Here is a 27,301-nt window from a genome sequence, read left to right on the forward strand (position 1 = left end):
TTGTGATAATCAGTATTCTATGTATATAAGAATTGATATTGCTAACGTTATAAATATTTTATTACCTTTATAATATATAAAATAGACTGAAGCTTTTTTACTAATGTTGCATTATCCGTGGATATCTGCTAAAGCCAGGTAAGAAGAATTAACAAATTTGGGGAAGTCTTTATAGACTAGGCGGCATCTGTTTTGGGTTGGATAAAGTTTCAAAATACGGCCCATCAAAATATATCAAAAAAAGGTGGGCTAATTTTTTTGTTAAATAATTTATGAAAAAAATTGGAGAAGTTTTTTTTTTCGTTGCTATATCTCGGCAACTATGCACGTTAGAAAAATGTTGCAACGACAAAAAATCTTTGCAATTAAATTTTCTTTCATTTATTTTTATCTTTGCAAGATAGAGTTAAATGAAAGTTAAAAAAATAATAATTAACATTTGCAAAATGAGCAAAAAACCGTTAAAAATCGTTCCCATTTCGAAATCGTTCTCAAAAAATATTGTTCTAAAAATTCTGGGAAGATTTAATAACCTAAAATTATTAGGTTATGTGTGAATATTTTTGTTTGTAAACATTTTTTAATTAAGAAAATCTTATTTTAATGAGCAGTTATTTTTAAGGTAGTCGTTTGTTTTACATTTTCATCTACACGGCGTAGTTTTTTTTTACAATATTGACATTTTAAAAAGTCGCTTTCTTTGCTTAAATGTTCATAAAAAATCATCGCGCAGTAAAAATTTAGATACCCACGAGATACTACGCCTTTTCTATTGACTTCCTCCAGATATTTTATTTGAAAAATAGCGCCGCCGCCGGGGCAAATAGCGTATGTCCTAAACGTTTTGGCACAAAATATTTATCGATTTTTTTTTAATGAACAAAATGAGTGACCCCTTCTGCCCTACTAGGCGTAAGTTTCTTCAAATGTCTCTCATGGACGATATTCAAGAGCCCTAATTCTATTTAATTTCGATGTCTGAATTAAAAGCGACTACACCATGACAGTCACAATCGCTAGCGATTCTTATTCATTTCGATTTTAGTTACAACTGGGGATACTTACTTTATCATTTTGACACTGCTCAAAATTTGGGTTGGCCTTCTTGTTTATTTCCAGTCTAGCCAGTCATGTCACATTAATTTCGACTCGAAATGAAAGTTCAACTACTTTTTTCCTCACGTCCTTTACTTCTTCTTCTAATTACAACCCTTTGTGAGTCGTAGCCTGCTTAACAATGTTCTTCCATTCTGCTCTGTCGGATACTTTCCTTCGCCACTGCTCAATGTTCATGGATTTAATGTCCCCCTCTACGTCGTCTATCCATCTTTGACGGGGCCTTCCTCTTGTTCTATTTCCTTGTGGCTTCCATCTCTGGATTACTTTCACAGCTCTATTATCTGGCATTCTTTCTAAGTGAATTTGAAATTCCGCGTTTGTTGCTACCTGTTGATCGCTACTGTGTGCTCTTAAAGCGAAAACTTAAAAATATATAAACCTCAGTTAACAGTAGACAAAGTAAAAGAATTTTTGTTTCCAAAGGCAACTTGATATTTTGTTTTTGCTAAAATTAAAGCCAATGAATTTTGTGCCAACACTATTAGACATACGTTAGGTAATATAAACAAAAATCAAAATGCTTATAATCAGGTATTTATTAATAATACATAATAAGGGGTGGAAAGTTCTTGGTCTACTTTTATTTATGATCGAGGCTGAGAACTATTCATCTATTAATCATGAGTAGGTACTACGACTACTGATCTTGAGTAACATATTTTTCTTTTTGTTGCAGCTTTATAGGCCGAGACATATGGTCAAATGATCTGGTAAACTGAAGAAAACATAGAATAGATAAACGCAGTCGTTCAGTCAATACTTAATTAATTTTGTAAATTTTTCACCCATTAAGTGTTCACTATTTTGTGTTCATTCTATTTTGCACATGATGTTGAACTATAAGCCCTAACTAATAGATCAACATTGTTGCTGTATTTCACTATTTTTTGCTTTTTGTGTTAATGTTATTAAGCTCTAAGTTGCTCGAAATACGGCAAAAACCTGTATATTTCTTTCACAACTGCCATTTTTCTCTTCGTTTACTTTTTTGTACTGTTTTTTATGTTTTCATATTGTATAATAGTTGATAAAGATATCGTGCCATTTTACATAATAGTCTAGGAAAAAAAGAATACTTTAGATGAAAGTTGATACAAGATTATGGTCCAAATATCAGTTACGAAAATGTTCTTTTTCCACTTTCATTTTTATGGTGCTATTCCAGTTGAATATCCCGCGAGACCAAGTACATTTCACAACCAACAACATTACTATTTATGGCTTGTCTCAGAAGAAGATTTCGAAGGAAATTGACAAGTCAATCCCAGTGATGACCCCAGTTTTACTTGAGTTCACAAATTTTAGAGTGTTGTATACAGCATCATCAGTTTTTGTCAAAAAATCAGCATATTCTTTAGCTTTTTAAGAACCTGTTTCAAATGTATATATTTTAATCTGCTGTGAGCAATGTCCAAGTACTTTCTTGATTTTATTCTGATACCAACATTTTCGTCTTGATTTTTAGTTCATGCCAATCTCAATACCGCTGTCCTTTTTAGCTAAATTCTAGGTGATTCTTCTTTTCTGTTAGTTTTTCGATTTTTGTATCCATAATTGCTCCTTTTTCTTTGTTTACTACTTTTTACCTTTCTATACAGCTTCCACTTGGTCTTCCATTTTTGATTTTGTATGTCCTTATCAGATTTTCCATTACTTAAAATAGATTTTTATTTCTATTGATTCTGTGACTTTACTGTACTTTTACTTTTTCTTACATGTACTTTTATTAGAGACATGCTTTACTTCTCTTTTTAACTTTTTAGTCTTCCATTTCAGCTATTTCGTGCAATCGAAAGCAGAAATTCTTCAAATATGGCGATTTTCTCTTCAACACTTCTTGATCTTGTCCAAGTGCAAGTATAACTGTCAACATTGACAGATGACATAACAACTACTGTAAGGCAACAAACATCACGAAATTGCATTAAAATACGAAATTAATGTAACTAGTATTGTCAGGAGTTAAAAAAGTGAATATCAATTATATAGAAATTTGACAGAATGGGAGAAGATCAAGAGACGGATGGCAAATGAACAGAAAACAAAGGTTTTACATTAAACAAACTTATACGCTGTGAGCTCGTACGTAGAGGGGATATTTACAAATTCGCGAACGCCAGTAGTGACAAGTTTGTAAACGTTTACCGGAAATTTGACATAAATGCCTAAGGCCCGGTCTTTTCACCTCCGAATAAAAGTTATTCGGAGGTCTATTTGACAGATTTACATGTAATCTGCCGGATAAACTTCCTAATAAATATTTATTCGGAGGTGAAAAGACCGGGCCTATGTGATTAATTTAAAATTAAAATTAAAAACATTAATTATAAACAATATTAGTTGGTCAAAGCTGTGGTATATATTTTTACCTTAAATATACTTACGTTTTAAATACTGAATTTAAGTTTTTTTTAATGTTCCGTAATATCTAATTATAAATAATCTATTATAATCTTAGCGCCATCTACACGATTATTGTCAAAGTATCCGAAGTAAGAAATTGATATTTTATCAATAGAACGTCAAAATGATTAGAAAAATCTTAAAAAAATCGATTACAATTTAATTACTTTTTTGCGTTGTAAATATTAAGCGATAACAATTAAATAATAAATTTAAAAATTACCAGTAAAAGTTGAATTAGTAACCGCTAGGAGCGACACCAGCGAAGCTCAGAGCGTATAGACAAACCAACACTGTGTCATATGTCAACGATGACTGTTGACATAGAACTTAACTTCTCTATTCCAAAGAAAAACACCAGAATCTTTATTTTTCCAAAAGTATACAATAGCATTAAAACAAAATCGTATAGGTCAAAAAAATGTTCCAGATTTATATTGACAATGGATAAATACTGATAAAATTTGCAGATGTTTCTTCATTCTTTGGCACAAACGTGTAGTTATTACTTTTTTGCCACTTTCCACTTGATTTTTGTAAAGAGATTTTACTAAGATCGATACTTTACAGTGTTGCCGTACTTAAATAATAATCTTCAGAAAGCTGTAATAGTTTAGTAATTCTTGTTGGTTGTGCGTGGTTGTTTCGCAGGATATTTTGAAAAATACGTTTTAGTTCCGTTTGTAATTGACATTATGTTTGTACTTACGAATATACTGAGTTTAAGAAAAATAAATGTATACAATGTGATTTCAGAAAGGTAACTTAAACGTATCAGCAACGGTGATTAACAATACATACTAGGTATAGGCTATTAAAAAAAAAGATATTTTATAATTGCTTATTGTTTCTCTCTAGATAACTCATTGTCCTCAAAAAGTACATATGTATATGTAACAAAGTCTAAATTTACATCTGTATCTACGATTTGAAACAAAATATTGCCTAAAAATGCAGTGTTTTAATTCGGTATATATGTTAAAAATGCATTCTCAATAAATGAAGACAATAAATAATATGATACATGAACTTAATATGTTGTTTTATTTATAATATCCATTTTTACGCCACCCTTTAAGATCGCTTAAAATTCAACAATTTTTACGATTTTGTATCACGAGAGAAGAAAACGCAAGAGAGTCCACGAAATGTTCGGAGATCACTTAAAATTCGACAATGTTTACGATTTCGTATCAGAAGAGCAGAAACACAAGAGAGTAATCCATAAAATGTTCAGAACTCGAAGAATCGTTTAAAACTCAGTCAATTTTCACGATTTTGTATCAAGAGAGCATAAACGCAAAAGGGTTAGCCCGTGAATTGTTCAGAACTTGAAGAAACGCTTAAAATTCGAGAATTTTTACCATTTTGTATCAGGAGATCAGAAACAGAAGAGAGTTAATCTATAAAATGTTCAGGACTGGAAGAATCGCTTAAAATTCGACAATTTTTACGATTTTGTATCAGGAGAGCATAAAAAATGTATATAAAACGTCCATAAAATGTTCAGAACTTGAAGAAACGTTTAAAACTCGACAATTTTTACGATTTTGTATCAGGAGAGCATAAAAAATGTATATAAAGCGTCCATAAAATGTTCAGAACTTGAAGAATCGTTTAAAAATCGCTTAAAATTCGACAATTTTTACGATTTTATATCAGGAGAGCAGAAACGCAAGAGGGTTAGTCCATAAAATGTTCAGGACTTGAGGAATATTTTAAAATTTAACAATTTTTACGATTTTGAATCAGGATCGCAGAAACGCAAGAGGGTTTGTCCATAAAATGTCAGAACTTGATTTTGTATCAGGAGAGCAGAAACGCAAGAGGGTTAGTGCATGAAATATTTAGGATCTTAATAATCGCTTAAAATTCGACAATTTTTACGATTTTGTATCAGGAGAGCAGAAACGTTAGTCATGAAATATTTAGGATCTTAATATTCGCTTAAAATTCGACAATTTTTACGATTTTGTATCAGGAGAGCATAAAAAAATGTATATAAATACGTCCATAAAATGTTCAGAACTTGAAGAATCGTTTAAAAATCGCTTAAAATTCGATAATTTTTACGATTTTATATCAGGAGAGCAGAAACTCAAGAGGGTTAGTCCATAAAATGTTCAGGACTTAAAGAATATTTTAAAATTTAACAATTTTTACGATTTTAAATCAGGATCGCAGAAACGCAAGAGGGTTAGTCCATAAAATGTTCAGAACTTGAAGAATCGCTTAAAATTTGACAATTTTAAAGATTTTGTATCAGGAGAGCAGACACGCAAGAGGGTTAGTGCATGAAATATTTAGGATCTTAATAATCGCTTAAAATTCGACAATTTTTACGATTTTATATCAGGAGAGCAGAAACGCAGAGTCCATAAAATGTTCAGAACTTGAAGAATCATTTAAAATTCGAAAATTTTAAAGATTTTGTATCAGGAGACGCGCGTCTGTTTCCTGTGGGGGGTCAAAACAGGAGAGAGGGTTTTCCATTTGCAGTTTAAAAACGCCGGTATTTCTAAAGAGGGGGGATAAATTCAGGAAAAGGAACTATTAATAAGGGTTGGATTAAGGAATAGTTATTAATACTGAGGTTGAGAATTTAGGTTTTGATAGAGCGGAAAATGTAATAGTTTTCGCATGGAAAAAGTAGAACATAATATTTTTTAAAAAGCTAAGGTGAGACATGGCACAAAACAGTTTGAGATACACTGGTGTAAATAAAACAAATTTTCTTTGGTCAATTTTTATTATTCGTCAGTTCCCAAAGGCATCCAGTATTCTACAATTTACAATGTAACAGATAACAGATCATATTTTGTATTATTAGATCTTAAAAGAGACCACTAAACTTAATATTCACATATTTGATGAATATTTTACATCATTTGATATCAAAAAGAAAAAGAGAGTCAATAACATCGATTTTTTTTTATATATTTTGTCTGCATTATACCGAAGATGTCACATTCAACAGATGAGGAAGAATAACATGATCGTGATAGTTGGTTAGATACCTTAAGATTTTGAAGGAACAGTTAAAGAAACATAATAAATGACTGGTTATGACACATGGTGTTTGCCCTTATAAATTATATATTTGAGATCGCATTTAATGTGTATTCGAACTATGTATCGTTGTTGTTTATCAAGGACAATAAAACATTCGAAAACATGAAAACTATTCGTTAGTTAAAATCATAATAAGAGTTGTAACACAATATATAGGTATACAGTGAGGACGTCTGAGTTGGAATAAATTCATTTTCTCGAGAATTGGCGATTCTGGAGATAAACCTGGAAACAGGTCGATTTTTATTTTTAAATTATAATGTTTTGTCATATATATCATAATAGTGACGTCATCCATCTAGGCGTGATGACGTAATCGATAATTTTTTTAAATGAGAATAGGGGTCGTGCGATAACTCATTTGGAAGGTTATTTCATTCTCTATTTAGTAATCTAAACATTAACATAACTGTTTACACAGGATGCCCAAAAAATTTTTTTTTAATTAAATTAATTGAGAGAAAAAGAAGAATGTATGTAATTTACTTAATTCGAAATACATTTTACTGTTGTCAAAAATAGGAGAAAATGTTTATTTGACAAATAAATATTGTTGTAAAGTGTAAAGTTGCCACCCACCTGCCTTTTGGCAGTTTGAACATTTAATTTAAGCGAAAGCAATGTTGATTTTTCAAATAAGTAAATTACATACAGTTTTGGACACCCTGTATAAATAATTATATTAATGTTTATATTACTGAATAACCTTTCAAATGAGCTGTCACACAAACCCTATTCTCACACATTACTACTTCACACATTAGTATAATATATATGCCATAAAATTACAATTTAAAAGTAAAAATTGACCTGTTTCGGGATTTATCTCCAAAATGGCCCATTTTCGAAAAAATGAATTTATTCCAGCTCAAACGTCCTCAACGTATAAAATCTATAGATTTGATACACAGTTATATATAAGGGAATACCCAAATGATGTTTACACAAATAAAGCCGTATAAAAAAAACCATTTAAACACCATATAAAAAAGCTATTGCATTTTGTTTGTTGTTTTTTGAAAGTTCATTTTATCATAGCACCTTTATACGTATATAAAAAACATCAATTGACCAAAACCACTCAAATAATTATTGACTACATACATAGTACTAATTCCCTGCAACTACATTTGTTTAATTCAGATTTATAGGTACTATATGCATATACAGGGTGTCCAGAAACTCTACCGACAAACGAAGACAGGAGATTCCTCAGATAATTTTAAGACAATTTAACCCAATTCACCTAGTCCGAAAATGCTTCCTAAGGGAGCTAGAGCTCTTTTAAGATGCCGCTATGTAATTAGTTTTTCTTAAATACCTCCAGAATGCTTCTATTTAGAAAAATTAAAATTTGTATACATATTTACTTTCCTGAAATGAATCGATTCCATCCATTGCGAATTTCTAGTACCGGTCATAGGCGTCCGTTTTGGGTAGGGCAACGGTTATTTTATCGCATAACTTTTTTGTCTTCAACTTTTAAGCATTTTTGATACTGGGTTATTAAATTGTGAGGTATTCTAGTACTAAAAGGTACTCTTACGTTAAGTCGGTAGGATACACCGTTTTCTAGAAAAATCGATTTGAAAGTTTTTAGTTTTGGGAATTTGAAAAAAAAGTTAAAAAAAATTAAAAAAAAAAAAACGATGTATTTTACCAACTTAAAGCAAGAGTAACTTTTAGTACTCGAATATCTCATAATTGAATAATCTAGTTTCAAAAATACTTAAAAATTAAAGACAATAAAGTTATGCTATAAAATAACTATTGACCTACCCAAAACGGACGCCTATGACCGGTACTAGAAATTCGCCATTAATGAAATCGATTAATCTCTGAAATATAAATAAATGTACCAGTTTTCATCTTTCTAAATAGTTTTTTTTAATCTTTTTTTTTAATTCAAGGAACGAAAAATTTTCAAATCGATTTTTCTAGAAAACGGTGTATCCTATCGACTTAAACCAAGAGTACCTTTTAGTACTAGAATCAGTGGTGTCATGGCAAAATTAGCAGTGTGGGAACGCAGTGCCGGAACGCACTGCTAATTTTTGTTTACAAAACCTAAATTCTCTATTATTTTTTTTCTTTTCTTAACCAGTGCGGGAACGGCATTCCCACGCGTTCCCACACCATGACACCACTGACTAGAATAACTCACAATTTAATAATTCAGAATCAAAAATGCTTAAAAATTAAAGACAAAAAAGTTAGGCGATAAAATAACCGTTGGCCTACCCAAAACGGACGCCTATGACCTGTACTAGAAATTCGCAATAGATGGAATCGATTCATTTCTTCAAAGTAAATATGTATACCAATTTTCGTTTTTCTAAATAAAAGCGTTCTGGAGGTATTTAAGAAAAACTAATTACATGACGCCATCTTCAAAGAGCTCTAGCTCCCTTAGGAAGCATTTTCGGACTAGGTGAATTGGGTTAAATTGTCTTAAAATTATCTGAGGAATCTCCTGTCCTCGTTTGTCGGTACAGTTTCTGGACACCCTGTATTTGTTAGCGAACAACTCTCCAGTAAAGTCCATATCCAACAATTAAAATACTTTGGACATGTTATGAGAGCAAACACAGAGAACATGGAAAGACTCATTATACAAGGAAAGGTGGAAGGCCGAAGATCACGAGGAAGATCCCCAACAAGATGGATCGAACAGATTACAGGAATATGCAAAAGACCTATGCATGAGTTAAAGGAAATGACCACAGACAGAGATCTTTGGAGACTGACAATACACGACATCATGTCGACCACTACACTCCCTCCGGGGGGTCAGGATTGAAGAGAGAGATGCATATCTGTATGAATTAAGAGAAGCTCTTCAAAATGAAATAAGAAAATAATACCTTCAGACACTTTTTGACGACGATATACTTTATTCTACACTATCCACAGACTATCGAATAAATGAGAAAGAAGAAGAAATATCCAAAGAAGAAGTTAACGATGCAGTAAAAGCTCAGAAAAATGAAAAAAACCACTGTTAGTAATAAATTCGAAATACTTATAATTGTAGACAACCAAAGTAAAAGGTAAATGACAGGAAAAATACCATCAGACTGCCTACAATGAACATTCGGAACATTACCAAAAAATCCAATTCCTCACAATGCGATGATTATCGAATATTAAGCTTGATGTCTCATGCCCTTAAAAGTTCTCTTAAAAAGCCCTTAAAAATCCATACACGAATTTACAAGAAGTGTGAGTTCCAGATGAGTGACAGTCAATTAGTATTTCGAAAGGGATTGGGAACAGTAGAAGCTCTATTTGGCTTAAATGTGTTAACACAACGATGCAGAGACAGAAATGTAGATGTATATGCATGTTTTATTGATTATTGAAAAGCTTTTGACTGCGTTAACCATCAAAAGATGTACGAAATTATGAGAACAACTGGAATTGAAGAGCAGGATTTGCGAATTATGGCATAACTACTATATTGGCACCAAATAGCAATTGAAATAGATCACACAATATCCGAAGATATACAAATCTGACGAAGCGTGCATCTGTATTCGTAGTCTATATTTAGAGAAACATTGTGCGAGAAGCCAGATTGAATCAAGATTAACGGAAGCAGCATAGACAACATCAGGTCCGCTGATGATAAAGAATTTCAAAATAAAATAATAAATGCGGTCCATCCATTGGAAAATGGAAAAAAATCCACCCTTCCGAAACCAGGCTCTCCCTATCCGTCTGCTGCGTTTAGGCGGGCGTGAAGGCTATGGTGACCACGAAAATTTTCCTCCTTTTGAGGATTTCATTCACAGACTGCGCGGAATATCCCCAAGTATCGTTTTCTAGAGTCCAACAGTACTAGGGACACCTTGCCTAGTCTGCTAAGAGGGTTCCACCTCAATCCAAAAAACGTCGTCATACCTTGGCAAGCATGCCAAGGGTCAAATAATAAAGCAGGTATTTTCCATAACATCTCTCTTTCTCTCCTGTCGTTTCCCCATTACTGAGGATCGTGATTTCTTCCAATATTCCTAACAATGTTTCTCCATTGGTCTCTATCTTCAGCTGCTCTAAGAGCTTCGCAGAATGAGTTTCCAGCTGAATGCTTTATTTGGTCAGACCATCTAGTTAGTGATCGTCCTCTTGATCTTCTCCCCGGAACGTTTCCAGAAACAATTAATCTCTCCAAACTATCGTCACCTCTGCGAACCACGTGACCAAAGAATTGCAGAATTCGTTGCAGACATATTGTGGACAGCCTTTTTTTAATATTGAGTTGGTTTAGAATGGAAACGTTCGTCCTATGAGCTGTCCAAGGTATGCGCAGCATTCTTCTCCAGCACCACATCTTAAAGGCATCAATTTTTTGGCGCTCGCATGCGCGAAGAGTCCAAGTCTCTGCTCCGTATAGAAATATTGAGAATACAAGGGCATTCACCAGTCTCATCTTGATATTTTGAGAGAGAGATCTGTCTTTCCAAAGTTTAGTTAGGCGACTCATAGCATTCTTTGCCACACCAATACATCTCCGAACTTCTGCTTCACAGTTACCATCGTTAGTTATACTAGACCCGAGATAGACAAAGGTGTTTACTATCTGGTATTCCTGTAATATGTTAGTCAGTTGAATAGTGTCAAATCTGTCGACCACCATGATTTTTGCCTTAGCTTTATTGATTTTCAGACCAACTTTATTGCTTTCGTACTCAACTCTTCGCAGAAGATCAAACATTTCTTGCTCATTTGCTGCTATAAGTGTAGTGTCATCAGCAAATCTTAAATTGGAGATTTTTCTACCAGCTACTGTGATTCTCAGTTTGGGTTTAGGCAAGGTTTGGGAACAAGAGAAGCAATAGTAGCAACACAGGTGTTGGTCCAAAATTGTTACGATCAGAGGAAGGACGTATTCCTGTGCTTTCTAGACTATGAGAAAGCGTTTGATCGTGTCCAACATCACAAATTAATGCAGATCCTCAAGAAGCTTGATATAGACCAAAAAGACATAAGATGCATTGAAAACTTGTACTGGTATCAGGCAGCACAATTAAAAATAGACAATTCTATATCCAAATCCATACATATAAGAAGGGGTGTTCGGCAGGGATGTGTGCTTTCCCCTCTTTTATTTAACATTTATTCGGAAGCCATATTTCAAGAGTCTTTGGAAGATGCAGAGATGGGAATCAAAGTGAATGGAGTATTAATCAACAACATACGATATGCTGATGATGCTGTCTTAATTTGCGACAACATAGCAGATCTTCAACAACTTGTCACTATAATCGGAGAATACAGTAAGCGAATGGGATTAGAGATTAATACCAAAAAGACCAAATTCATGATCATCTCCAGAAACTTGGATGCATTTGAAAACTCCACCATAACACTGAATACCAAGTCCATTGAGAGAGTGAGCAAATTCAAATACCTAGGAAAGTGGCTTTTTGAAGACTGGGCATCGGACAGGGAAGTAAAATGTCGCATTGAGCAAGCTCGACAAGCTTTCGTAAAATTCAGGAAGGTACTGAGCTGCTCAGAGTTCGACCTTACACTGAGACTAAGGTTTACTAAATGCTACGTGTGGTCGGTGCTGCTATATGGCATAGAGGGCTGGACACTCAAAACGAGGGATATAAACAGATTAGAAGCCTTCGAAATGTGGCTTTATCGCCGTATCCTAAAGATACCATGGACGGCGAAAGTCACAAATGTGGATGTCCTTAAAAGAATTAACCAAGAACGTCAGCTTTTCGAAAACATCAAGAAAAGAAAAACGGCGTATTTGGGTCACATCATGCGAAACGAAAAATACCAGTTCCTTCAACTTATAATCCAGGGTACAATTGAAGGCAAGAGAGGAATAGGACGCAAGAAAATGTCCTGGCTCCGAAACATAAGGCAATGGACAGGGATTACCGACATACAATCACTGATCCACATTGCAAGAAACAGAAAGTTAATGGAAAATGTGATCGCCAACATCCATTAGTGGATTTGCATTTGAAGAAGAAGAAGACTGTCACTCCAAAACATATTTGGGAGCAAATATCAATAGCCAGTGTAACCAAACAAAAAAAAATGCTATCAACAATCGTGACGAATCTACTAAGAGAAAAAGTAGTCGAATCTACATGGAAATTTGCATGGCATCACATTAGACACAAAGACGGTAGTTGGAACAAGGAAACACTACACTGGAGACCATACGAATACAAAAGAAGTAGAGGAAGATCACATAATGAGATGGGTGTTAGGCTGCCCACGCAACCTTTGTTCCGAATTATGAATAAAACTGCTGACTCAGTGGACTGTATTATAAATTTTTATTACTTAGACATGTGAACTCTTTGAAGACAACAAATGGACTAACTAAAAAATGAACCTGTCGCTAATAAGCCATATTTGCACGCAGGCAGGGCCGTCTCAGGACATTTCATTAAATATTGCAGCGAACAATGGGTTGATGATTTGAAGAGGTAAGCCGGTCGCAGATGGATAAACTTAACTTGACCGATGATCTAAAATGTTGCTATAGGAACTGGATGCAAAAGGCACAAGATCGAAATAGATGGAACATTTTGAGGGAGATCTATGTCAAACAGTGGACTAGCGAGGAATTAATGATGATCCAAACCTACAAATCTGATCATTTTACTATATTTCTTACTTGAACTATACAAACTATTAACTCATGTATTTTAGAATGTTCCTTTTTGGTCGCAAAACTCTTGAAAACGGCAAACACCATGTACCATATTTATTATAAAATGAGAAGCTTATGACGAAGTTACAATGTACAGGTTAGATTACAATTTTTATATCCTATTTGATAGGAGTTATAGTTGATATACTAAAACTAAAGTTGCTGATAATCGAAATAACCGTTTTAAGAATGGTGTTTTGTACATTTTTTTATGACGGTAGCAAAAAAATCATAAATGTAATGGACAGTTTTCTATACCATATAATACTGAGTTTTGTTAGCAGTACATAATGAATATTAAAATAAAATATTGTTTAATTTTGCCATAATACATTTTGTAGTCGATAATACGCATCGTCCTGTTAACCTTCAAATGTCAGCTGTCAACTTTCATATGTCAGCTGTCAAATTTTGACATTAGTTTACAGTGTTGCAAGGTTAAGGTGGCTTAAAAAATTCATGTTTTGAGTCTTGTTACACTTAACGGAAAATTTCTTGTTATTCTTAATAACTACATCTAATAAATCAATGATGATTGAACGCCAATGATATCAGTGAAATACCTAAATAATAAAATAGTCTCCCGCTTTATACCTCTGACGCAGCTTTTGGATTATAGCAGGGTAGTCTGCTATATCTAGGGCCTACGCTGTATAAGGAAGGTAACAGGGCCAGTGCTACTCTTCATCCGTCTATTATTACTCCTGGTTTTACCTAAGGTACTCATTTTATTCAGGCTGAGTCGACCTGGGGCATATAGATATTGTTCTCGCTGGCGCTGGGTTTCGAATCCTGGTCTACCAGCATGCGAGTCAGACATTCTACCACCTGAGCTACGCCGGTCCCAAATACCTAAATACGATCTATAAATGTACTGGATGGAAAACCTCATTACTAAACGTCAAAGCTATGCCTCGAGTAAGGGTAATAATCCAGAAGGTAAATAATACAGAAGAATTTCACATGAAACAGTTAAATAAACAAAGGCACAAATATTAGAAGTCAAGTAAACAGGCCCGCGCCGTCCATAAGGGCGAAAAGGGGCGGAGCCCCCCGGCGCCGTATTCAAAAGGCGCCAGTAGGAGCCGAAAAAATTTTTTTACAATACCGAAATTACCAGAAATATTAGTAATATTTTATTATCTTATAAAATGGCAGTAAGTATTACTCTGTTCCCATAATTGTACGAACCCTTATTTCTCTTATTAAACTGAACCATATTTGTTTTCTGATGGTGTTAGCGTTGTTTTTTGTAAATATTTATAGTATTCATAATAATTTATCGGTAAGTACAGTAGGAAAAATGAAAGAATACCCATGAACGAACATATAAAACACGCTGTATTTTCCTATCACCATGTCACTCAAAAAATTGGCCAGTGCAAGTACATGTAATAATTATTATTACATGTACTTGCGCTGGGCAATTTTCTTTGTGACACGGTGACAGGAAAATACAGCGTGTTTTATATGTTCGTTCATGGGTATTCTTTCATTTTTCCGAGTGTATATTACTTTCCTAAACACATAACAAATAGTTTGTAGGTATTCGCTCCGTGCATGACTGACGCAAAACGTAGCTTCGGGCAGACTGCAATTGCGCGCAGCGGTCAGAAAGGAGGAAGACCTAACCCTTCGGTCCAAACCTAACTTACGGGTAATAGAGTGAGAGAACCGCAGGAGTTATTTGACCGCTGCGGGCAATCACAACCCACCCGTAGCTTCACTAGAACCTCGATTTTTGACCCTTCGCTTCGTTATAGATCATTCGCTATCTGTACACTAAACAGATACGAAGCGAATACGTTCGATAACGAAGCGAAGGGTCAAAAATCGAGGTCCTGACCTCTTTAGATCTCACAAATTGACGTTAAAGCATATGATAAATAGATAACATTTATTTACCATTTTTTATAAAATTTACACGGAGCGAATACCGAATACCGGTTCTAGTCCATTCACTCACAATAAAATATTGCAAAACTTCCGAATTTTAAAGAACCGCTTGGCTTGACATGAAGTTTGGCATACACATAGCTAACCTGCCAAATAAAAAAGTGATATTGTGCTGATATGTGTTTTTGCCCTAGGGGTGAGTTTCACCCCTTCTCGGATGTGAAAAAGTATACGTTTAAAACAAGGCCGGAAATTAATAAACTGACAAATTCTAAGCAACTTTTGTTGCACAGAGTTTTTTCGCTAAGTCAATACTTTTCGAGTTATTTGCGATTGCATGTTATCATGTTACCTCCATTTTTCAACAAACAAAAACACGTTTAGAAACCCACGAAAACCGCTTTTCGGGGAAAACTCATCATAACTTGTATATTTTTGTTGTTTAAAAAAGTTTCTACCATTAAAAGCAAACAAGTTACACTCAAAATAAAATTGGTCCCTTTTTTTGGTAAGAAAATCGTGAAAATCACCCCCTAATTAGCATCCTAAATGAAATTAACCGTTACCGCTTCACAAGTTACTTTACTTATGTATTATTTCTATTATCTGTAAGTTTCGTCGGTTCAAAGTGCTTATTTTTGAAAGGGCTGTAGTTGAAACGGCTTGAACGAGTCCCTAATCACGAGAGTATGCAAATTTTGAACAGCCATATGTTATAGTCCAATCTGTCCAATCAACATTTTCTCGTGGAATTTTGAAAATCAAGGTCGATTTCAGGGTAGGGTAGATTTTAACCTTTGTCAAAATTTACCCTACGCCGAAGCGGGCTTTTGCCCTGGGGGTTAAAACAACCCCGTCTAGGGGATGAAAATATTTTTAATCAAAATAACTATGGAAGTCGATTTATTGACCAATTCTGAGTAAATTTTATTCTATAAATTTTTTTAAAAAAGGTTAATATTTTGAAAGTTATTAGAACCGAATTATGAGAACCTTCAATCTCAAATAACTCGAATGTAGTGACATTTTTTTGGGAAAACAAGAGACATATTTTATAGGTCATTAAAAAAATATAAGCTGTTCATGAAAACGGTTATAAAACGTGAGTTTTTTCAATGAAAAATGCATAGTTTCAATCGCTAATAACTTTGCAAATTATGAACTTTGCAAAAATAATTTATAGAACAAAATTTACTCAGAATTGGTCAATCTAACGACTTCCGTAGTTATTTTGATTGAAAAATTTTCATTCCCTAGATGGGGTTGTTTTCACCCCCAGGGCAAAAGCCCGGTTCGGCATAGGGTAGATTTTGAAGAAGAGGATCAACCGAGCTTAAATCCAAATTTTCATTAAAATCGGTGTTGATTCTCAAAATTCCACGGTTTTACATTTTTTTACCTCTGATTAACCAATCTTTGTCTTACAGAAAAACAAAAAATCCAAAATATTCAGAAAAGCAAAACGTACATTTTTTTACTCGTTGAGATTTTTGGTATCACTAATAATTTTTAAGTTTTTTTGAAAAAAATGTAATTTGTTCAAAATTAAAAAAAAATATACTTTAAAACCAATTTTTCTTAAAAAAGCACTTTGAACCGATGAAACTTAGTTGTAATGAGTTTACCCCGAAAAGTGCTTCATTTTTTGTTTATTTTTCGTTGAAATACGTATTTGATTTGGAATTTGATGAATAAGCACCTAGTTTTCGTTAGCTACAATTCTGCTTTATGTGGGTCTACTGACTTCATGCATACACCATTTTTTTTCACTTTTTTATAAGCTATATTTTTGCTAAGAATATTTTTTCGATAAAATACTTTTTGAGTTATTTGGGAAAAACGTGTTTTTTTGTTGAAGAATAGACATATTCACTTGCAAATAATCGAAAAGCATTGACTTAGTGAAAAAACTCTATAGAACAAAAGTGGCTTAAAATTAGTCAGTTTATCCATTTCCGTACTTATTTTTAAATGTATAGTTTTTCACCCCCTAGAAGGGGTAAAACTCACCCTCAGAGCAAAAGCACACATCGGCACAATATCACTTTTTTTTCTGTGACATGTTAGCTACGCTTATGCCAAATTTAATTTCAATCCAAGCGGTGCTTTAAAATCCGGAGCAAAAACCGTGAGTAAATGGACTTATTCACTAAGTTGCAAAAAACTACTTACAAGGGGAGGGGGAAAGGGGCGCCTAAAATTACTTGCCCCGGGGCGCTTGAAAGCCTTGGCGCGGCCCTGCAAGTAAAACATAACATGGCATGAAAGAAAAAGCTGGATACACCTAGTAAATCTCAAAAGAACAAACACAAGATGTCAGGAGAAACCTTAGAATTAGTGGAAAAAGAAGAGTTTTGCTATAACATACCGCAAATACAGGAATCAATACTCAAGAAATAGCAGAGTTAAGTAGAAAATAAAATAAAGATAAAGATTAGAGATAAAAACAACCATATAAATAATTTGAATCAAAAACTATTTAAGAAAGTTAAATATTGGCTAGGACGGACTACACTGTTCAATTTTTTTTACAAACTGACGATTTATTTATTGCTTTAAAACCGGTTAAGATATGCAAATGAAATTTAGTGGGGTTTAAGACGTAGTTATTGCACATTTTTTAAGATATAATTAAAAATTTTATATTCACCATTGGCGTGCGTACGGGTAATATTATCGGTCATAATCCCCGTTTGCGCGCTAATGGTGAATATTAAATTTTTAATTGTATGTCAAAAAATGTGCAATAACTATGTCTTAAAACCCACCAAATTTGATTTGCATATCTTAACTGGTTTTAAAGCAATAAATAAATCGTCAGTTTGTGAAAAACAATTTAACATCCCGTATCGCAAAAAACGAAGCGTTTGCGGACATATGATTATAAAGCAAATTGTCATTATCTTCTCATGTAAAATTACCCCTTAAAGTTTGTCGCACTTATTTAGAAACACCCTGTACTGATGACGAACATGACCAGTTGTTAAAGTACCTAACTTTTTTATTATCCAACATAAGCGAATGAATCAAAAGACAAAATGTTAAGAAAACCTGAGGCTATAGCTGGGTTTTATTTCAGTATTTTATAAATGCTAGAATAATCCACAAGGTGATGCGAACTTTGAGAAAAAAAACAGAATTTGATTCGTACACCCGGTATACAATGACAGTTTGACTGTCTAGCAATAATATTATTACAGCGATATTGTCAATGAATAATGCTGTAACGTAGTAAAAAATCACTTAAATCGGACAACAGGTTTAGGAAATTCGAAACATCAAAAATGACCAAATTTTTAGTGGATCGATTTTTTTGCACCGCAGTATATATATGTATGAAATAAAATAGAAATGAAAGTCAATGGAATAATAACAGAACCCATAGAAACAAACACATAAATCAGTCAAGGAGACTCACTAAGTCACAGTCGTTTACTGTTTAACATAATGTTGGACGCAATAATAAAACAAGTGAAGGAAAAAAAAATACTCTGTTACGCTGATGACACCGTGTTAGTGGACAGAGTGTGGAGGCAACCTACAAAGATTACTGCATGAATTCAACATCAACGCAAAAGAAATGAATATGAAAATATCAGCCCAAAAAACAAAAAGCTTAGTAATAGCCACAGAACCAATAAGATGCAAATTTGAGTTAGACAATTAAACCATACAAGTAATGAGTTTTAAATACCTGGGAATTATTCTATCGGCCGACAACGATATCGAAGAAGAGCTAAAAGACCAAATAATTAAGTCCAGTAGAACGGCCGGATGCCTAAACGACACAATTTGGAAAAACAAACACCTATAAGTGGAAATAAAGGCCCGAATATATAATCAATTATGACTTAATCTTAAGAAGGATTGCTGCAAATTACTCAAACTACTCTAATTACCCGTTTTCTTGATGATATTAGATATTTTTTACTTCTATATAAAAAAATTTAACATAATTTAAATCATTGCACACTGATAACAAAAATCGATTTATATGGTATAGAAACAGTTTTGTGATATGTACATTCTGAACATTCAAGCAAATAGCTATTTCAACAATTTTAATGTTAACATAAGTTATATATTTCATAAGGGGATTATTAACAAAAATACAGGCTGGCCCCATTTCAACACGATTTAATCATATGATATTTACACAATATCCTAAAACATAATAAGAGTGCACTTTCAAAACTGTACTGTAATTCCTGCCGATTTAGTTCTATGTGATTAATAAACAAATATGACGCCAGGAAGCTAGTAATTGTACTAGGAGGGCTAAGTATTCGAAACATGTATGGATATTCACTAGAATATTGAGAAAATACAAAAAAAAAACAAGACATAAAGATAGAGGAATGCTAAAAAAAGATAAATTTAGCATCAGGCCACAAAAGTAGTAGATCACAATGAAAAAGAGTGAACTAGTTGAACTATTAAATACTAGTTATTTTAATAGGAAATTTTCTATTGTTTTATATTCTGTTATGAAGCTAGTCAAGTTCTCTGGTAAAATAATCTTTTAAAATCAGTCCTTCTCTTGTTTCTTTTATCTTTATAACTTGTATTTTGCTAATATTTATCTTCATTCCGTTTTGAGCAACTCCCTCTTTCTACATGTTTAAATTATTCTGAAGTTCTTTTTCAGTTTTTGCAATTAGCACCAAATCTTCAGCAAATACTTCTGAGATATCTCATCTTTGCAGATTTCTATAGGGTAGATTTAGTTTTTTACTTATTGCTGTGTATTTCTTATTCTGTAACAGTATTTCCCATAGTTTCTGTCTTGGTACTTCGAAAGCTTTTTCTAGATCAAGAAATGCATCTGTTTTACAGTAAATTTAGGGTGGGCTAAAGAAAACAGTCCACCTTGATATTTGGCAGTAATTATCAGATTTCAAGGAAATGACGAAACAAGTCGATTTTTGTTCTAAGGGGACCACATTTTTACGACACATACATCTGTCATTTGTCAACCTCCTCGGAAATATACCATGTGCGGCACATCATTAGAAAGCCATTTAGATCGAGTACTCAAACATAATGACCGTCCAAGCTTTTTTTTCGATATTTGCACCGTCTTTGCAAAAAAAATTGTTAATTCATTTGAAGTACAACACCTCTTAAAAATGAAACGTAACGCCTATGGTTGGTTTGCTAATATGTCCTTGTTTCTGTCACATCAAAAGTAAATGTGACGTGATAGGAAATAGTTATTTTCTTAACAAGTGCAGAAAGTCGTTCTTTTCCGCACGCGACTGCAGTTTACCGAACGACGCGAAGCGGGAGTTCGGCAAGCAGTCGAGTGCGGAAAGGAGACTTTCTGCAAGAGTTAGGAACAATATTTTTTCTAAGAGTTTTTAAAAAATTACCAAATCTTAATAAATTAATTTAATTAATATGAAAATACATACACAAATTAATTCTTTGACAAGGTTGTCAAAACCAAACTTTCAATATAATGAGTTAGCATGACAACGATCTTGGTTTCCATGACGATGATTCAAAACGACTGTTATTGTCTACCGATTTGACTTTCGAATATTATGTCAAAATAATTTTATTTCATGGAATTGTCGCGTTAATTTCATTAAAACAGGAACACAATAAGATATATTTGAAATAAATTAGTAAATAATATCTAAATATTAGTTTATTGCATGTATTATAATTACTTTAAGGCCATATTAACATATCTAAATTAACACGCGTACGGAAAAGTAAAAACCGCGTGCGGAAAAGTAACACGCGTGCGGAAAAGTAAGACGCGTGCGGAAAAGTAAAACTTTCTAAACTAAAATGCGTGCGCGAAAGTAGACATTTTTGCACGCTCGTAGAAAAAATTACATGTTAGCAAACCATAGACGTTACGTTACTTTTTTAATAGGTGTTGTACTTCAAATGACTTGACAGTTTTTTTTTTGCAAAGACGGTGCAAATATCGAAAAAAAAATCGGGAACGATCGTTATGTCTGAATACATGTAAATGCCTTTCTAATGATGTGCCGCACATGGTGTATTCCCTATTTAAAAATAAGGGGCTTTTAAAGTGGAAGAAAGGGGGTTGACAAATGAGAAATATATCGTAAAAATGTGTTCCCCTTAGAACAAAAATTGACCTGTTTCGTCATTTTCTTAAAATCTAATAACTACTGCCCAATATCAAGGTGGACTGTTTTCTTTGGCCCACCCCGTACATGATCATGTATACTACTATATACCACTGTTAGCTGCTATTAGTGCTCTGCTTATGAGGATAAACCTCTCGCATATAACTATCCATATCTACGCTTTGATAATTATGTGACGTCATAACGTGCCATTAGTCACATGGAACAAAGTCAGTAGGAACAAAGTACCTATACTAGAAAGTACACAGGTAAATAACAATAATATAGTTTAGTGATTACTTAATGGTTTTAGAATAATAAAAGAAAATAATTTCTCAATAAAAAATAAACGTAAGAATTAAAAGCATTAACAATTTTTCAAAGCAAACCAAAGATAGCAAGAAAAGCAGAAAATTATTCGAATCTATTACCTAAAAGCAGTATATTGGTTCAATAATTGCCAAAATGATTTATATAATGTTGTATATGTGGTAAAAATCATAGCTCAACTGTTTTTGATTAATTGTGACACGTATTGAAATTATTTTTTATATGACGGACTAATAGTCTTAGATTTTACCATTTTTGGATACATCAACGTTTTTCTTATAGGCTGTTGTCGACGATACTACTCCACTCATATTTCTGAGCCTATACCACGAAAATGAGCAAAATTTGATAGCGCACCAGAAGAAGAATAAGAAGAAGAACATACTCGGTAATAAATTAGAATTAATAATATTAAGCTATGGCTAACACACCCTAAATGAGCTTTATAGCAACAGGATATGGTCTCCAGGTTGGTTCTCAATCCTACACCTCTAAGGTCAGCCTTATGGAATCTGGGGGAGGCAAAACCTCATTAAACCAACGAAAGAAACATATTTATATTGCTAGTTTCCATGCCAAAACCCTCAAATCACCTGAAACAATGGATGAACTGGAGGAAGACCTAACTAGGATCAAGTGAGAGGTCCTTGGTCTAAACGAAACGAAACTACCGTAGAACAATGTACAATTCTCCATTCTGGACATTTATGTTTAACCAGTTTTCATAAAGAGTACAATACATATAATATATCGGCGGTGTAGCATTATTGGTCCAAAAAAAGACTCCAACATCTGGTCAGAAAATCTGCTGCAATCTCGGAGAGTGTTTTATATATTGATCTTAAACTATCAGAAACGTACATCATCAAAATAATTCAAGTATACGCTTCCACTAGCCAACCAATAGATGAAGAAATAGGGAAGTAAGAACTGATGCTAAAGAGATACTAAGGGTGGATAACTGGAAGAGAGCCAAGGAAAGAGATGCTTGGAGGCAAATACTGAGGTTTGCGCTGTAGCGACATCTTCTTCTTGCAGTACCGTCTCTTATCGGAGGTTGGCTACCATCACAGCAATCTTAACTTTGTTGGCTGCAGCTCTGAACAATTGTACTGAACTGCACCCATACCATTCCCTTAAATTTCGCAACCAGGAAATCCTCCTACATTTCTCTTTCCCGAGATTTTTCCTTGGATTATAATTATGAGTCTTAGCAGAGAGTATTTTTCTCCTCTCATTATGGGGCCTAGATATTCCAGTTTTTTCGTTTGTATGGTTTTTATGACTTCGCATTCCTTCCCCATCTTCAGCAAAACATCTTGGCGACATAGGAGAGAGAATTGTCTTTACCTTTATTGGACAAGCATTTTGACTTAAGCATTCAAGTCTCCAAGAAAAGCATTTTGACTTAAAACCTCACTAAAACTCGTCTGATGACACAAACTGACTAATAACACAAGAAATGGACGAATTTATGAACAGAATCTCGGAGAACTAGAACCAGTGATATACCAGAATAGAAGAAGTAATATCAGAGAACAACTTTTAAAAAATGAATAACTTTTAAAAAATGCTCTAATAAGATGAAGAAAGAAAGGAAGGTCCAAGGTAAGAAGATCTTGAAAAATGTCCACTCTTTATTTTCTTTTTTGAGTCTGTTTTACAGGGGCATCGCTGATGCGTATGCGATTGAATGTCCGCCAGGTTCTCCAGTCCTGTTTTATTCCATTAGGCTGTTTTGGGTGTAGGGGGAACAGTTCGGGTGGTTCGACGCTGACCTTTTCCGGATTTAAGTTGACTGGTTCCTGGCGATTCGTCAAACCCGTATAATTAGTGCCTTTCTTTGAAAGTTTGCCTGAACTTCTCCACATAATGCGAGGCGCATCTATGGTCACCTGGTGACTTCATACAGCCGGTAGTTATTCTACATGTTTCATTGAATACCGTGATGACTTGTTGGACGTGTCTAGATCTACCCCAGACGGGACAAGCATATTCCCCTGCTGAGAAACAAAAGGGCCTCAGCTGTTGATTTTAACCCTTAAACGCCCAACCTTTTTTAGGTTCCATGTACGCCCAAGGGTGGGTAAAAAATGTCCACCTCGAAAATAGCTAATATATTTATTGAGAGTTGTTGGAAATGGATTAAACTTAAGAATCTTATGCTTAATAAACACAGCATCTTCTAAAATATTAATATAAACAATTTACAAACTTTACAACAAAATTACAATGTACATCAAAATTAACACACCAGTAAAAGCCAGCACTTCAGATTTGTCGATTTTCACCACATTCTTCCTTTCAACCTCCTCGTTGGCGGATAATTATGTAGATTATGTAATTATACGCCGATAATTATATGGGTTATCTTCTTACCAACGAGAAATTATATAGAAACCTTTAATAACAAATTTTACCAAGGGTGTACTTTATATGCCCACCCATATTTAACTCAAAATGCTACTTATATTTTCAAAAATATCGGTAGAACCCAATTAACATTCGATAAAGGGCTGTCTTTTTAACAATAAATAATTTTTAAAAAAATTTTAAACACGTAATAAATATGTTACAAGGGAATACGCATTAGGTGGACATTTTTTACCCACCCTTGGGCGTTTAAGGGTTAAAGCCTGTAGGTTTTCACCCCACTTGCTCCCTACAAGTTTCCGGAGAAGATATTTTCTGGTAATAACCTGGTGATGAATGGTCTACTAAGACGAAGAAAGAGATCAGTGAAGAAGACAAGGAGAAAAGAAGGTCTGAAGATTTACAGAATGCTCTACCAAGATAAAAGGGAGACCATCGGAGAAATCAGGGAGAAAAGAATGTCCAAACATTGATAAAATAGGTCACGATAGATAGATACCTGATAAAAGATCTTCCTATTACATTTAACAGTAGATTAAAAAATTGCAAGGACCTACACAAAAACGTGTCTTGGTAGTTGTTTTTAACGTATTTCCTCTGATATATTGGAAACTTTTATATACTACTATAGAAACATTTGTTCGTAAAATCATTTAGGCAATTACATATTTAACACAAAAGTATCGATTTACATAATTGTTTACATATTTTTAAATAACAGTTGATTCGGTGAAAGGGTACGATTTGACAACGCTGCTGACGATAAAATAGAGGAGCCGCGGGCTTGTGACGTAAATGTGAATCTAGAGAGTGGGAAGTTTAGTTATCATGGAGACGTGGTCGGGTGAACAACTCGCATTTGCTGTGAAAGCTTATTACAAAAATGGGGAAAGTTTTGTGCTTGTACAGCGAGTGTTTCGTTTAGAGTACCATTTGCCGCTCAGCGCTGCAGTTCCGTGGCAAGTCCAGCAACATGACTGTAAGACTTGGGTTATGAACTTTGAAAGTAGTGGTTCAACATCACAAAAAAGACGTGGCAGTGTCAGAAATTCTCGCACACCACAGAATATTGAAGCGATACCAAATTCATTACACGCTAGTCCTCGAAGATCACTGCGACGACTCGCATGTAGTGAATTTCGCACCGCTTCAATATTCTTTAGTGTGCCAACATTTCTGACACTACCACCTCTTTTTTGTGATGTTGAACCACAACTTTCAAAGTTCCTAACCCAAGTCTTAAAGGCATGTTAGACGGAACTGCAGCGCGGGGCGGCAAATGGAAGTGTAAACGAAACGCTCGTTGCACACGCACAAAACTTTCACCATTTTTGTAATAAGCTTTCACAGCAAATGCCCGTTGTTCACCCGACTACGTCTCCATGATAACTAAACTTCCCACTCTCTAGATTCACAACGTTTACGTCGCAAGCCCGCAGCTCCTCTTTTTTATAGTCAGCAACGTTGTCAGATCGTACCGTTTCACTGAATCATCTTGTACTTGCAAAACAATAGCCGATATCGTCCAGTTATTTTACAACTTACTTTATACTTATTTAGTCTTTTAAAGAATTACGTATTGTCTCGAAAATAATTAATTACAGAATTTCAAGAATATTATAATGGTAATGCATATTTTTTTACAAATAGAGACACATCAACAGGAACTGTAACACACGAACGGCAATGGCTACTCCAGACGATTATTTTTGTATGTCAAAAATAGTTGGAGATATTGTTAGTATACCTAGCACAATTAGGTAAAGAAATAAAAGAAAAAAAATTCACAACATTGGTTTAACTGTACCTTGCGCTATACCTTAATCACTACCGATATAGAGAAAAGTAGACTTAATTCAGACCTTCTTTGTATCGTTAGTGGTTAAATAACTTTATCGAAGACCTGAAAATGGACTAGAAATTGTCATGCAAGATGTAGTGAAACGGAGTATTTTCTTCTCTTCTCTTATCTTATTATTTTACTTAGATAAGTCTGTTTTGTTGAAAATTTAAAATCCAAAAAAATCTAAGATGGAAAGACCAAATTTTGTCCCATTATTGGTGTTTGTATATTAAATTGTTTATAGCCCAGTAATGATCTGTAAAAATAGTACACAGTTTGGATATTTGCAGATAACAGATAGATTTTTATATGAATATTATGTAGTAGAGACCTCAGCCAAAATCTTCGAAAACGAGTACTAAAGTAATATATTTTCTGTTCTTTTGAATGGTGTGGAGACATGTACTCTTAATAAGCAATGTCTCAACAGATTGAAAGCATTTGAAATGTGAAAATATCGAAAAATGCTGAGAATCTCATGGACAGACATAATAACCAATGAATAAGTACTAAGAAGAATAGAGAACAGGAGGAGATATGGATTATATCAAAATAAGTAAACTACAATATCTGAGTCATATAACACGTGGTAACAGATATGAATTCCTAAAATTAATAATGCAAGAAAAGATTCAACGACGGAGCAGCATAGGTAAAAGAAAAATGTACTGGCTGAAAAACCTCAGAGAATAATTTGGATGCAGCTCCACTGAACTCTTTCGGGCTGTAGTGTCAAAAGAATAGCAATAATTATTGCCAACCTTCGTCGCGGAGGTGGAACGTAAGAAAGAAGATAGATTTTTGCTGAAACTGATCCGGAATGACAGGTTGGAAAGATTTGGGAAACAGGAGAGTGGCCTGACGACTGGACATCTTCTACTTTCATTCCTATCTTCACAAAAGGAACTCCTCTAGACTGCAGCAATTATATAACGGTAACCTTAATATCGCAGGCAAGTAAGGTTCTAGTTCATTTAATACATAAAAGACTAGAAGCTTTTCTGTTGCTAGAGATCCCAGAGGAACAATCGGGTTTTGTGCCAAGATAAAGTATAAGAGAACATATTCCTAAATAATATTGAAAAATACCCTAAAATTTAATAACCTTATGTTTATATGTTTTGTTGACTACACAAAGGCCTTCGATAAAGTAAAATTGCAGTATATGTGGTCAGTACTAGCTGAGTTGGGGACAACCCACCACATAATTCAGCTAATAAGACGTATTTACGAAAATAATAAGTGCAGAGTAAAAATAACCAACACACATTTTGATTATTTTAGAACAGAAACCGGTGTCAGACCAGACAGGGCTATATGATCTCTTCAACTCTGTTTAATATATAGTGAATACATTTTGCGTAAGGTACTAGACGAATGAAGTGGTGGAATATCTGTTGGAGGAATGAAAATCAGTAACCCCCGATATGCTGACGATACATTAATAATCGCTTCAAAACAAGAAGAAAT

General features: G+C 34.0%; 1 protein-coding gene across 37 annotated transcripts in view; it reads left to right on the forward strand.

Moving 5' to 3' along the window:
• Positions 1-4,556, forward strand: part of LOC114332075 (basement membrane-specific heparan sulfate proteoglycan core protein) — a 1,202,649-nt gene extending 1,198,093 nt beyond the window's left edge. For all 37 annotated transcript variants that reach the window (XM_028281834.2, XM_028281940.2, XM_050653272.1 and 34 more), the window contains one exon: positions 1,796-4,556. In XM_028281834.2, coding sequence (XP_028137635.2) covers positions 1,796-1,838 — 43 coding nt within the window. In that variant the 3' untranslated portion in view covers positions 1,839-4,556. The remainder of the gene's footprint in view (positions 1-1,795) is intronic.
• Positions 4,557-27,301: the final 22,745 nt, after the last annotated feature.

The sequence above is a fragment of the Diabrotica virgifera genome, chromosome 6, assembly GCF_917563875.1.
Source record: "Diabrotica virgifera virgifera chromosome 6, PGI_DIABVI_V3a".
Taxonomy (NCBI): Eukaryota; Metazoa; Arthropoda; class Insecta; order Coleoptera; family Chrysomelidae; genus Diabrotica; species Diabrotica virgifera.